Source organism: Cyprinus carpio, chromosome B6 (genome assembly GCF_018340385.1).
Source record: "Cyprinus carpio isolate SPL01 chromosome B6, ASM1834038v1, whole genome shotgun sequence".
NCBI classification, from domain to species: Eukaryota; Metazoa; Chordata; class Actinopteri; order Cypriniformes; family Cyprinidae; genus Cyprinus; species Cyprinus carpio.
The window spans coordinates 25,563,900-25,577,765 of NC_056602.1; the positions used below are offsets into that span (position 1 = coordinate 25,563,900).

The 13,866-nt window shown below is 35.0% G+C and overlaps 3 protein-coding genes across 5 annotated transcripts; all 3 read right to left on the bottom strand.

Moving 5' to 3' along the window:
* Positions 1–42: 42 nt before the first annotated feature.
* Positions 43–3,562, bottom strand: LOC109087551 (1-acylglycerol-3-phosphate O-acyltransferase PNPLA3-like). Of its 3 annotated transcripts, none has more exons than XM_042726487.1 (5): positions 3,161–3,562; positions 2,289–2,588; positions 1,373–1,505; positions 1,115–1,237; positions 45–940 (listed from the first exon to the last, which is right to left on the bottom strand). In XM_042726487.1, exons 2-5 carry the CDS (start codon positions 2,485–2,487, stop codon positions 463–465), a joined length of 933 nt encoding a protein of 310 aa, XP_042582421.1. In that variant the 5' UTR covers positions 2,488–2,588; positions 3,161–3,562; the 3' UTR covers positions 45–462. The 3 variants fall into 3 exon arrangements, with proteins under 3 accessions (XP_042582423.1, XP_042582421.1, XP_042582422.1); XM_042726488.1 differs by lacking the exon at positions 3,161–3,562 and adding an exon at positions 2,686–3,012; XM_042726489.1 differs by lacking the exon at positions 3,161–3,562 and having other exon boundaries at positions 43–702; positions 2,289–3,012.
* Positions 3,563–3,756: 194 nt separating this feature from the next.
* Positions 3,757–7,946, bottom strand: LOC122137708 (60S acidic ribosomal protein P2-like). The gene is made up of 5 exons (XM_042726490.1): positions 7,804–7,946; positions 6,974–7,097; positions 4,748–4,796; positions 4,547–4,648; positions 3,757–3,890 (listed from the first exon to the last, which is right to left on the bottom strand). Exons 1-5 carry the CDS (start codon positions 7,914–7,916, stop codon positions 3,814–3,816), a joined length of 465 nt encoding a protein of 154 aa, XP_042582424.1. The 5' UTR covers positions 7,917–7,946; the 3' UTR covers positions 3,757–3,813.
* A 2,650-nt stretch (positions 7,947–10,596) lies between these two features.
* On the bottom strand, positions 10,597–12,989 carry LOC109087543 (40S ribosomal protein S26). The gene is made up of 4 exons (XM_042726491.1): positions 12,849–12,989; positions 11,046–11,223; positions 10,811–10,941; positions 10,597–10,684 (listed from the first exon to the last, which is right to left on the bottom strand). Exons 1-4 carry the CDS (start codon positions 12,849–12,851, stop codon positions 10,649–10,651), a joined length of 348 nt encoding a protein of 115 aa, XP_042582425.1. The 5' UTR covers positions 12,852–12,989; the 3' UTR covers positions 10,597–10,648.
* Positions 12,990–13,866: the final 877 nt, after the last annotated feature.

The following is a 13,866-nucleotide window of genomic DNA, read 5'->3' on the forward strand; positions in this document are numbered from 1 at the left end:
ATTTGATCCATCCTTAATTTAATCATTTTTCTTTTTAATAAACAATATGCACAGTGAAATCAGTCTGTCCCAATCCCACCTGATAATGCATTTATTAGATTATAACAGTCTCACATTCATAAAACAAAATATCACTGTGGCATGTTTATTATATTTTTACTAAATTCTTACTACATTCAGTCATTTTTATTGGATTTTTATTATTATTATTATTTCTTTATAGCTTTTGTTTTAGTAATTTTCGTACTTTAGTAACTTATTTTCCTTTAATTCTCAAATCAACATTTCTCTTTTTTTTTTTTGTTCTTGTTAGGTTTATCTAAAATTTGTTATTTCAGTTTTCAATTAATTATAATAACAACACTGATATGTATACATTGGCATATTCAGAGAATACACCGCATATTCAACTATTCTGCAGTAGAGACTTCTGTTTGTAATATAACATTCATAACAAGTCATTCAGTCTTCCTCTTGTACATCCATGTCAGAAATAAAAGGAGAAGAGAGATTGTCATCTACTTCTGTGTTCAGTAATAAACTTCCCTCACAATCAAGTCGGTCCTTCTGAAGCTGTAGTGGTTCAGGATGGCTGCCCATTTCTAACTTTAAGTTGAGCTGCAGGAGGAAGGCTGAAGATAGTGGCTCTGCATCTGTAAGGATGTCAGCTGTCTTTTTGGAGAAACCGCCAGATCCGGTGAGCTGGAAGCAGAGGAGAGATCGTTGTCTAGACCAGAGAGGCTGAGTCTGGCTCCTGAGCTCCAGCTGCTTCTTTGAGGTTGAAGTGGATAGACACCGTGGCAGAAAATGCAAAGCAAGAGAAGGTAAAGGGAAAGAGGACCAAGGAAGGAATGTAAAAGAAAGAGATGGGAAACAGGACCAGGGTGGAAGAAACAGAGCAAGAGTGGGGTGCAAAGTTGGAATTTGCAAAAGCAGGAATCTGGAAAAATTCAGGAACATCTAATAATGGTAATAAGTTCAAAGTCTACAATCTAAATATGTATACACATTGTTCTTAATTCAGAAATGATGTCAGATTATGGCAGTTAAATAGTTTGCTAATGTCATTTCATGTTGATTAAATGGGTGCAAAACTTTGCTCTACTCATTTTACCTGTTTGGCAAAAGTCCTCTCAAGTGTGTAAAGACTAACCACAGATGTGCCATCACTTCCTGTTTGAATTCCCTGCCTGCATTCAGAGCCTGGTGGGGAATTTTCTCCACCCAGCATAAAAACCTGTTTGGTGTCCAAACACATGCAAAAAAAAAAAAAAAAACATGAATGACAATAGGCACTTCTTCATATCTCATGTACTATTAATATACATAGAAATGAGAAACACAAGCAACATATTTAGACTAAAGATCTGACCTATAGATGAATGAGATGACAGCTGAAGCAGGCAGAGTGTACGGCAGTAGGGTGTAGGAAATGAGACGACACGGCAGGATGTTGTTGTGAAAGGTCCAGATGCCAAACCGCTCAATTAAATTACAAAGCAGAGCTGAAGAGAGAGATTTCATTTTAGCATGTGCATTTTTACATACAGTGCAAACATGAAAGCAATGTGTCAAAGTATTATTCTGGTAATTATATCATTGTTTAATCATTGTGCATTATACAGCTGCCTCAAAGTGTTAAATTACTTCAATGTTAAATAATATTTCATTAAATAATATCAAACAAAGTGTAATCTGGAAAAAAAAGTGTTTCTGAGCCATCTATGAAAAGGCTGCATATATTTGATCAAAAAAATACAACAAAAACAATACTATTGTGAAATATTGTTACAATTTAAAATGTGATTTCTATTTGAATATATTGTAAAATGTAATTTATCCCTGTGATGCAAAGCTGAACATTCATTACATGATCTTTCAGAAATCATTGTAATTTTGATTTGCTGGTCATTTCTTATTAAAGTATTTCATAAAGTTTGCTGCTTAAAAACTTTTTGCTTTGATATTTTTAACATACTGCAATGATACTGCATTTTGAACACGACTTCGCTGTTTAAATACTTTTCAGGCCTGTATATCACTAGATGCTGTTTGTCATGCTTATTTCAGGCATGAACAACTTGTACCACAAAAACATTTGCCCGACATGATCCTTCTGTAGAGCAGGTGGGATATAAGGGGCGTAATGAGGGTAAGAGTGATGGAGGGCTGCCCACTGGCCCTCATAAAGCTCTGATGCAAGGTGAATAAAAGCTGAGTGTCATTAACTAAAGCTGGAAGTGCACTGAATCTTCTGGAGTGATCATGTATGTTATTGGGCTACTCACCTCTTTGTATCCAAGCTGGCATGCTGATATACAGTAAATGCTCCAGTAAGTTCAGGTTCCAGGGTAAATCCTCAAGCCCATGATAGTACTCCTCCGGTAACTCAGTATCTGCTTTTATTTCTTCAAAAGGCTCTGCTTTGTCCCACCTTTTCTCTTCTTCTTCATTTATCTTCTTTTCTCTGACTTGTGTTCTCTTCATCTTCACATCCTCAAGTAGGATTGTGTTAGATCATACCTCCACACCAGAATGATCAGATCCAGGCCCGGATGCCAGATCCTGTCAGCAAATATCTGTTTTGTCTGGTAACAGAGCAACTAGTCAGCAAAGTTGTCTAATATCCAAAACCTGTTAACAGCAAGTCTTATCTGGTACCCAAAACTGTATTAACAGTCTTACACAAGAAGTTGACTGAGTAAAGCCAGTGATGAGCAGAAGCAGGAGATGAAGTGATGATGAAAAAAGAGCAGAGTTTATTGAATAGGTTAGTTGTATATGTTTCAGTGCTCAGACTTAGACTGACCAGCACAAATCTAACAAGTGTTATTATTACACAAGAAATGGCAATTGAAAGTTACTGCTTCATAAAAACATCCCGTGATGTTAAAAAAAAACCTTGAAATGCCTGGATTATATCATTGTAGCAAGTGGATTGCAAGCTTGTTGTCTTTTATAAGGACCAACAAACTAAAATATTCCAAATTAAAGGGACAGTTCACCCAAAAATGAAAAATATATACTCTTTATATTTCACAAACAAAAAAGATAATAACAACAATTTAACCAACTTATAAACCAGTTAATAACCACCAGTTAATCTCAGTTACCCTCAAAAAAGTTGAGAACGAACCAACTTACTTAAAAATTTACTTACTGTACATAACAGTTCATAACATCTTTTGCACCCAGGAAGAGAGAGGAGAGCAGCAGAAGCTCTACTGAAACCTTGATTTTTTACTGAGCAGTGAATTAAGCTCAAGCTTATTTTAGAGAGAGAGTGACAGTGGGCAGTGAGCATGACAAGACATTACCAGTTTTTGCTATTTGGCAACCTGGACCTATTTTTATACACCACAGACTAGTGATTGATGGCTGCAATAACGCAATCGACTTCTGACCAACACATGCTCAGAGGCTTTTGCCAGGCACTCATTGTGTTTTTCTCCGAGCAACATGTCACCGTGACCTTCCTTCAAAGCCTTATTTAATATATTTTCTCAGTTTAATGGTTTAAGTATCATGGTTTTCTTGACTGTTCTGACATGACAATTCGCTCAACCAATGCTTTCAGTTTGGAGCAAACAAGTGGAGTAGAAATTAAAAAATTACAATTTTCACCCCAAAATGTAATATATATATGTGTGTGTGTGTGTGTGTGTGTGTGTGTGTGTGTGTGTGTGTGTGTGTGTTTAAAATAATAATAATAAAAACAATGTACCATTTTGCAGACAAATGATCAGGGCAGGCAGCTTTAAACAAAAATGTTTTTTTCTTTTTTATTGTATTTTTACAGGTACAAGAGAAAGATTAATCAAAGAGGCCAAAGCCCATGTCTTCATCAGACTCCTCAGATTCTTCTTTCTTCTCTTCCTTTTTCTCTTCCGCTGAAAAGTAAACATGCAAATATGAAGTTACACATCACAGAGCTTCCTGGTTATTTCTGACTTCAACCACAAAGTACATAATCAGTGGACCAGATCAGCCTGTCTGTAATTAAAGTTTGGACTGCTGCAATTTAGCATGAGAGAAGGCGGCAGGAATGCTACTATCTGAGCAGATCCATTACAAACAAATTAGTGTGTAATGGGTGACGTTCAACTACTAATGAAAAACAGATCACTCACACCAGGAAACGGATCTGAAACTGTGCAAGGGGACATTTTGCTAACAATTAACATGTAATGCATCTGGAAAACTAAACAGTTCTTTATTTATTTTTTTTAAGTAGAACCTAAATTATCAAATTAGAATGAAATTATTCTTTGTACATGAACAAACTGGTGTCAGTACCAGACAGTGCTATTTTTTAATAAGATACTATTACAGTTTTGTTTTTATTTTAGTTAAATAGTTGTCATTTTTTAAATAATTTTCCTTAATGTCTATATAGTTTTGATTAATTTCTATTTCAGTTTTAGCTTTGGTTAAATGAAAATGAGAAATGTTTACAGTTTTTTTGGTTTCAACATAGTTTTTGGTTTAATGGTTTCAGTTTTAGTTCTCTATAAAACCTTGGTAGCAGGTTGATTAAACTACCCACCTGCAGGTGCTTCCCCTGCGGGAGCGGCACCACCGCCACCAGCGGCAGCAGCAGACACCGCCACTGCACCACCCGCTGGAACGGAGGCTAACTTAGAGAGGCCTGTGGCAAAATAAAAAACAAAGTGAGACTTATGAAGAAATCCTGCTCATGAGATTTTCATATTATGTAGGTCAAGCAGTAAATGCAAAGCAGCCTTACCGGCATTCATGACTTCATTGATGTCTTTGCCATTCAGTTCACTGATGACCTGTTGAGTAACATCAGAGACTGAATCATTTGGGGAATTTGCTGCCTTATGTGATACACCCTTCTTACTGATTAAGAACAAGGAAACAAAGGCAACAGAGTTGCGTGTGCAAAACCACCAGAACTGCATTGAATTCCGTATAATAGCTAATAATTTCAATGGAATATACACAAGAGATTTATTTAATAGACCTTTTTCTCATTTCCAGGCTTCTTAGCAGCAAAAGTCGTCATAGTTGGTTAACTTCAAGAGTAGTGAATGGGAGGGTACCACAAATATATGTTTTGCATTCCTCCACGAAAGTGTTTTCAGATATTTCAAAAAAGGAAAAAAAAAACAGCAATCAGAAGAGAGAACGATGTCAAATTTACCGTACCTCCCATAGACAATTCATTAGAAACACCCTCACATTAGCGTTAATTAGCTTTGTTGTAATTTGATGCGAAGATGATTTAATACAAAGTATAGTGTTTTTTTTAAGTATAAAAAACTTTCAAGGGTTTACAATACTGATGACCATTGAAACGCGTCATCACAGTCTGATGAAAAGGTATGGTAAATGGTTGTAAGCAGTAGCGGCTCCTGACCATAAATTAGCTGGAGCAGTTTTTGGGTCAGTTCCATGAGTGCACAGGGAACTGGGTTATTTAACAAAACAAACACAATGAACTCTTTACAGGCGATTTTTTTTTTTTATAGCTTATTTATTTATTGTTGTTGTTCATATTATTCGTTTTATTTGTAGACCTACTTTTGCTATCCTTTCCTTTTCTAGAACGTAAAAATTTTGTATATTTACAGGCTATTAGCATGAGCACATTTGAACTGAAGAATTTATGCTTTCATACTAATTTGATGAAATTTATTTGTATAAGAATTTGGCCCGCCGTTTTTCCACAACTTTGTTGAATTCGGGGATCACATGTGTTTTTCTACTGAAAGCATCGCCAAAGCATTAAGTCTTTCCCAGGACATAGTGTTTCGCAGAAATGCCTTAATTCGTTTAAGTGTGGAGAAACATCTCTCGGACTCGGCAGTTGTCATTGGCGTTGTGATCAGAACGCGCAGGAGTTTCAGTGTTTCTGTGAGCACATCGTTCAAATTATTTCTGTTTATAAATGTGAAAAATGTGGTTGCACCTCCACACGCACAGAAGTCTGGATTGTTATAAATCAGCAAGAGCTCAATGTGGAGACATGGTTCACGTCCTGTACTTTCTTACGCACTCCTCCAGATGCTCCTCTCATCACACTAGCCCCATCAAATGTATGTGCAATAAGTCTCCCCTTGTCAAATTCACTGTCAGAACAAACTACATGCAACTGCTCTATTAGCACCTTGGAGATTGAATCGGCATTCGTGTGACCATCAATTGTTTTAAAACCCAAAAAATTGCTCTTGCACAGTGTTAGTGGGATCAATATAATGGAACACTATGAACTGAGATGAGCTTTGCTAGATTTGTGTTTTTAAGCCTTTTACTTCGCACACACCTACACTACTCCACACATCACCCCTGTCCCCCTGTTAAAGAAGAACGGAAAAGCAAGCATGAGAAACAGAAAACTTTATTTTGTTTAGCACAACCAGACGGCCAAGGCTTCTTGTCATACCACGACCTGGAAAATGTTCTGTTGATGACCTACCACTGTCCTTTGTTTGCTGTACAGTTTTTATATCAACATAAACACGGCCAATACACGCGGGATGATCTGTACCACTCGCCATCTTCACGGTCTGATGCGTTTGTTTAAACCAATACAGACTATTGACAAACTGATGTTCCACTCGCCATCTTCATGGTCTGACAATACAGACTCAAAAACACTGCGGACTGATATAATAAAACAAAAACAAAACAAAAAAAAAAACACACCGAAATAATAATAAAAATTTATACAGACTTGGGAAAAACACACTGCCCGGAAGTCCATTGAAAATAGAATTTAGGACTGGTTCAGTTTATTCATAATTCAAAAACCCAAACAGACACAAAATTAAGGACTGGTTCAGTTTATGCAGAGTTCTATGTTTTCAAGTGGCTGAATATTTTGCCCATACAGACGAGCCGCGCCTGCTTTTAAGGCAGAAAACCAATTAAACATTAGTGTCAAGAAGTTGAATTCTAAAAAATCAGTTATATTGAGATGAAGATTTAAACACAGGTGTATTTGAACCTTGTTAAGACGCTCATCATCGGCCTCAATTCCAACACTCCCCAGGATGTTCTTGATGTCTTTGGCGGATGGGTTGTTGTTGCCACCCAGAACAGCCAACAGGTAAGCGGCCACGTAACGCATTCTAGAAGAAAGTTACAAATATCACAACCGTTTAATGGGTTTGTTTATAGTTAACTTTTATTCATATGATCTAAAGAAGAATTTTGACCAAATTTATGCTTATATACTGAAATACTGAATTATATTTTAACATATCTAAAATAAAGCTCCAGTAGATAATATATATATATATATATATATATATATATATATATATATATATATATATATATATATATATATAAATTGTGAATTAAATCTTTGGTCCCACAATGGGTACTAGAATTTTGAAATCATGGTATTAAATTACAAATAAAATATTTCTTATATATTGTAACCTAATATATAAATTAGCCTGACAAATTATGAAAATTAACTTCTATACTGTCCCAGCGATCGAAAGAAAGCCTCCAAGTCAGATGGCTAGGTTTATAAAGCGTGTCACACGTGCTTTGTTTAAGGCATTTACATTTTAAAATGCAATTCAAATAAACAGAACATGTTTCAAAACTTGTGTGTTAATTATATTTACATTCTGCCATTTTTTTAATCTGGAGAGCAAGGAAACAAAATGGAGTGTGGCTATATCGCTTGATAAGCATGTGCTTAGAGGGGGAAATGCAGTTGAGTTATAATCACAAATACTACCTAAATATACTTTAACACGTTCAACATATAAACGAGAAGTCAAGGTAAGATTTAGTGTTAAAATGTTAATAAAAACATACTTTAAGTCTGCGAAAGACACGAAACGTCGGTCACGCTGCAATTTCCGGAAAAGGAGGACGAGAGGGAAATAGCTGAAGAATGCAGCAGTGTGCGATGATCTGATTGGCTGCATGGTGCGCCCTGTCAAAATGGCAAACGTTGATTGGCCACTGTTTGTTATTCGTTTATGGTGTGACTGTCACGGTAGTGTGTGGATCATGATTTTAGGCATTTGTACCTCTATGAAGGCGTTTTCCCTTACAGAAAGAGTAATATAATTCATGTCAAACTTGATTGTTTATTAAATAAAATTAAATATACATTTTCTTAACAATTTACTCTTTTTTTTATTTTAATTTAAATGTTTTAATCCCCTCCAATTTAGCTAACAGCTACACATTCAACAACACCTCTTATAAGCAATCAAAAGAGAGAGAGAGAGAGAGATGACCAGCTAAATATTCTAAATATAAAAAATGCCAATATGAAACAAAAAAAAAAGTTGAATTTCTATGATTTGGTCTTTTGTCATTAATGGCCTTAACCCCCATTAAGTTTTGTTTTATTAATTGCATCACGTCTTCTCTCTTTCCCTTTTTGTCTAGTAGAGGCAAAAATAAAAGGAATGAGGCATGACATATCTCCATATGCTGATGTAAAGAACCCTTGTGTACACTGCCAGAGCAATCTCTTGTACATTACATCATAGCCAAATATAAGAATAGCACCTATTTAGTAAGTAAAACAAACATGACCACATTAAAAGAATACAAAATGAATAGACATAGAAGCTTTTTATTTACAGTAACAAAAGCACACAATGGCAAACACAGCAATCACAAACACTGACTCAGAATATTAAACAGATTTCACAGTTGTACAAGTAATTAACACAATCTTTTATATTTTACTGAAAGGGTCCAATATTCTGTTTCAGCTCCATCTTGATGTAGAAAGCAGCGGAACTCTGATCAAGGAAAGAAATGTGAATTTCTGAAATGTCTACAGTTCTATTAACTCTTCATCCTTCTCTTGTGTAAAGAGGTAGGACACCGTTTCCAGAATGAACTCCAGGGTTTTCCTCCAGCTGGTCACATACCAGATCTTATACAGGAATTCTCCGAAGAGCACCAGCAAAAAGAGTGCAATAAAACTCAGGAAGATCCGATCGATGTGGTAGAGCACCCTCTCTTTGAATGTGCGCTGCTCCCATGGCACTGAGGCCCGAGCCTCGCTGTATTTGCCAAAATGGAGGAGGGCTTCCTCATCACTGTTTATCTCCTGTGTCTCCATCTCCTGCTCCACAGCTCCGTCACCTTCTGTCATCCTGCTAAAAGCTCTCCAAAAGTCAAGCCTTTGGAAATTGCTTTTGAAATGAAGTTTCTAACTTGTGGAGATAGGCCTCTTCCCGGCGCGTCCTCTTTTGTTGGTCTTCCCTGGGCGCAGCCGAAGAATAAAGCCTTAAGTAATTGAATTGGCAGCAGCTTTAATTAGTTCTCAGTCTCTTTTAATACCTGAAGTTTGAGAAAATACAAAGGATGCCTTATTTAAATGATTCGAATGAAACAAATTTATTAACTGTAGCCATTTTAATTGAGTTGGTTAATTTCCATTGTCCTTGTCGAGGCTGCTGTGCGTGTCTGACTGAATACGGCAGGATGATTATGAACTCACACCTCACTAAGAAGATCACTGGGACTTAGTGACACTCAGCGCTTTTCAAAATCCTACAGTAACAGATGGCAAATAAGTACAATAGTGCTACACGATGCTTATGAAAAGGCATCTAAGATGGCAGTATTTCTTGGAATACTTTTTCATAAGAAAATTTCTTCTGTTATTTAACTTATTTTAACTGTATTTATTCTGTATTTGGGACAATTTAATTGACTTAATGAACTCATTTACACTCACTGGACTTTAAGTGTTACTTTTCCACCTGAGAGTGACTAAAGCAGTTTGGATGCAAGTATGTCCATTTACAAATGCAGAAATATTTATATAACATATGGGTTTATTACTTATTATATGCAGAATATCTTCAGATTATGACATATTCTGACTGTTCTAACAAGGTTAGAGCCACAGTTGTACAATCCTGAATTTAGTACACCCGAGTTTATATAAACATAAGGCAAGTTACCTTGTGCGTATAGTTTTAAGATCATAACATGGAGTCTGTCCGGTTTTTTATGATTAATTTAAACTAGCAACAAGCTGGTTGGGTGACGTTTATTCAGATGAGCAGTTATTTAAAATATGAATGTTATTTCATTGAAGTATCTTAAAACATCAGATAATCAACTTATTTTTAATATATTCAGTACATATTACTTTTAAGATTTATTTCATATAATTGCAATGTAGCTATCACTAAACGATCTTCCTTTTATTATTCCTAACGGCTAAAATAATAAAGACCATTTAAGGGAAATATTAACTGAAATAAAATAAGTATTAATACAGCCATATTATTTCTTTAAGGTATTTTTATTTGAAAAATAATGGTTTAATAATGTTCTAATAAGTGTTACAAAAAATACAAACAGGGTTGTAACACCTACTGCTAAAATTAGTTCAATTAATATTATGACCCATCTCAAAACTACATTTTGTTATGTAAAATAATTCTGGGCATATGTTTATCTATTATAATAGAAAATGATTGATAAATAAGTTTAAAGATTTATTATAAAATAAAAAGTGAATTTATTTAGAATTAAAGTGGACAAAGCTCTAAACTCAAACTACATAGCAGTAACAAATGCACTCGAACCATCATGCAGCAACAATCAAAATGAAACAGCAGGACCTGTTTTTGAATATTTTTTATTTTTCTGCATAAAAATGATCAGCTGATTTGCTTCACATGGGCTTTGGAGGAGCTCTGGGTGCAGCACCCTGCAGGAAAAAAGGACAACAAAAATGCTGAGATGCACATTAAACACCTAGCAACAAAATACAACGCATGCACTTTAACCCTACTAATAATTATAAACTTCCCCACAACAGTTTGATTGTACTTACACTAGGCCTGAAGCGGGGAGGTGGTGTTCGGTCCTTGCGGGCCTCCCGGGATCTGTTTCTCACCACCTTGCTGTGGATGGCACAGCTAACACAGTAATGCAGCTTCACGTACAGCTTGGGCAATACATATGCTACACAGGAGGAGGAATAGGGATATAAAAAATAATTTGAAATTACACAGAACAGCACACATTAAGACTTTGGCAATGTTTTGGTAGTTAAAGCAGTCACTTACAGTCAAACACGCTGGCTTCTGAGATGTCCCTCACAGCGGCCGCCTCCACAATGTTCCTGATGACAAACTTCTTGATGGCCTTGTCCTTGGGAACACAGCGGGCACAGTTGGTGCAGCGGATGGGCTGGACATGGCCACGGCCCTTCTTTGCACGTCCGTTGTTCCTTCTCTTCTTAGTCTGTCCAATAAAAATGGAAATATTAGTCATTAGGATTATAGATTCAATTCAATGCGTCACTCTACAATGACATTTTAGACACCACTCTACACAAATAATCATATTAGTACCTCAAGACTACTTATGAATACTTATAACTCTTAACACTGTCTACCTTTATTGTATCTGTTACTGCCACTTATTTGTATATAATGCTCTGTCCGTGTCTTTTCTGCCTATGGGCACTGAAGTAACTCAAAAATCTCAGTGCTCTACACGTACGTCTATGTCTTTTATGTCTTGTTATTGTCACTGTATGTCTGAGCCTCGTCACAAGCATTTCAATGCCCAGTTTTCCCCAGTGTTAACTATGCAAATGACAAATAAATGCCTCTTGACTTGACTCTTGACATTCTACAGCTGCCAGCATCTGCCCAATGAATTTACAGAAATTTTCCAGTTGTTCACAACAATTTAAACATAATATACATAATATAAATGTAGTTTTAACACAAATCTATTCCAGAAGAACCATTTCTTGCTTATGCTAAAATTAAATTACTATTATTAATTTTAATTTCAGAAATTCACATTTTTCAAATTTCCAAAAATTATAAACTGTTAAAAATTAAATATGAGCTCTCGATGCAGTTTGCATAATAACAAATCAGAAGTCTGAAAAAGCTTTATTGCCAAGTATGTTTGCACTTTGCACATACAAGGAATTTGTTTTGGTGTCACAAGCTTTCAGAAGAGACAACAAAGACAATAACAGAGATATAAAAAAAATAAGATGTGAATAAAAACACACATATGCATATATAAATGATCAAAAATAAAGAAAAAAAATGTTATGTACAACCCTGGAAATATAAGAAAAAAATATATATTTCCAGGATTTTTCCTTTAATATGGGACCCACTTTCAAATCACAATTTAAATGTTCATTTTATTTTATTTTCAATGTAAATAACCAATCAGTAAATTACCATTTTAAAACTTAGAACATTTTAATTTGCAGGATATTCATTACTGGCATCATATTTTATTTATTTATTTTTTTCATTTTTTGGACATTTGAAAATTGGGTTTTCCTGATATTTCCAAGTGTTCAATTACCATAGAAATTAAAAAATTTCCAAAGAACAGACTCATAAATATTGAGAACCAATCAAAATAAATGAATGCCAAAAGTACTAAAATAATCACCGTGTCAATCAACTATTAAGTGTATGTTACTAACGTTACACTAGAAAATCAAGTTAGATGCTGCATGTCAGCTCAGTCTATGACAGCCTGCAGCGTCTTGATATACAGTACACGCTAAATAACGACTATAACACAACCTGTATGCAGTATATTGAAGAACAAATGTCGATAAGCATTAAATGGAAGTGTTTTATTACATATATACAGAGTAGCAGGCATGTCCATGCCGCGTGTTACAGCAGATACAGCACATGCTAGCCACCTTCACAAACGTCTTATTAAAAACGGTTTAATAAACCGAAAAAGTGGCCCACATTTAATAAAATCAAATACGTTACTAACTATACTTTGTTATCACACCATTTTCTTCAGTGTATAAAAGAGATTTCATATACTAAAACCCATTCACGAATCAATCGCGAAGGCTCGCGACTCACCATCTTGAACTGGAGGCAGGAAAGAGGACCGCAAAAGGCGAACCGGAAGTAAAATCTCTCTCTGCTACGCAACAAAAGTCTATCGAACGGGAAAATACTGCTTTGATGCGATGCAAACGTATATTACACGTTTAATGGAGGTATACAATATATATTTACAAAGTATACTTTATACTTACATATATATATATATATATATATATATATATATATATATATATATATATATATATATATATATATATAACTTTATGATACGGGGGCTAATTTAGTCATAATAGGGAACTAGTTTACTGCGGAAGGATATTGGAGTTGATGTCGAAGGCAGCGTAAAAGTCATGTAATAATTGTTATAATAAACGACAAAGACCTAACGTCATTAATAAGGATTACACAAAATAAATTTACTATTATTATTATTATTTCATCATGCTAGTAGGGTCAGTTAAGCAGGAGCCCAGTGGGGGAGAGTTGTGGTTTTTATTTATATATATTTTCTCTCTCGTAAATGTATAAAAACAGTATTTCAAAATAAAATACTTTCGAAAACAATTTCTCAAAATGTACAGCAAATGTTAACTGCACTTTAAATATTACAATAATGCAAGAATGCTCTTCATTAATATGCAAGGTGCAGAAGAATCAGTTGATTTGGTGATTTCTAGCTGAACGGTCTCCAGAATAAAAAGCACAACTGAGAAATTATTTCAAATTTATATTATTTTAATTAATGAATACTAAAAATAACAATACATAAAATGTATTTAAAACAGATGTACAGAAAATTACAAAGGTTGTAACCTGAAAGGTTAGGATATAAAATCTTTGACCATGATACATTGAGAAGAATAAAAGGGGCAAAAGAATCGAATCAGATGCTTGTATAATATTGTAACATTACTGGAAAACTACTGGATCAGTACATATGCAGACAGTTTGAAGTGGTTTAGTTGACACATCAGTGATGTCAGTGCCTCAGTAAATCACACAGGAGAATTTATTGGGGAAAATATAACAA

Excerpts from the sequence above, each read along its gene's own strand:
- LOC109087543 (XM_042726491.1), bottom strand. Across the intron at positions 10,942-11,045 it reads AGAAGCCAGCGTGTTTGACT|CATATGTATTGCCCAAGCTG; the intron begins GTAAGTGACTGC and ends CCTCCTGTGTAG. Across the intron at positions 10,685-10,810 it reads CTCCCCGCTTCAGGCCTAGT|GGTGCTGCACCCAGAGCTCC; the intron begins GTAAGTACAATC and ends TTTTTCCTGCAG.
- LOC109087551 (XM_042726487.1), bottom strand. The coding sequence starts at position 2,487 with ATGAAGAGAACACAAGTCAGAGAAAAGAAGATAAATGAAGAAGAAGAG. Across the intron at positions 1,238-1,372 it reads GTCATCTCATTCATCTATAG|GTTTTTATGCTGGGTGGAGA; the intron begins GTCAGATCTTTA and ends GACACCAAACAG. Across the intron at positions 941-1,114 it reads AGAGGACTTTTGCCAAACAG|ATTCCTGCTTTTGCAAATTC; the intron begins GTAAAATGAGTA and ends GAATTTTTCCAG.
- LOC122137708 (XM_042726490.1), bottom strand. The coding sequence starts at position 7,916 with ATGCAGCCAATCAGATCATCGCACACTGCTGCATTCTTCAGCTATTTC. Across the intron at positions 7,098-7,803 it reads GTGTCTTTCGCAGACTTAAA|AATGCGTTACGTGGCCGCTT; the intron begins GTATGTTTTTAT and ends ACTTTCTTCTAG. Across the intron at positions 4,797-6,973 it reads ATGATGAGCGTCTTAACAAG|GTCATCAGTGAACTGAATGG; the intron begins GTTCAAATACAC and ends GTTACTCAACAG.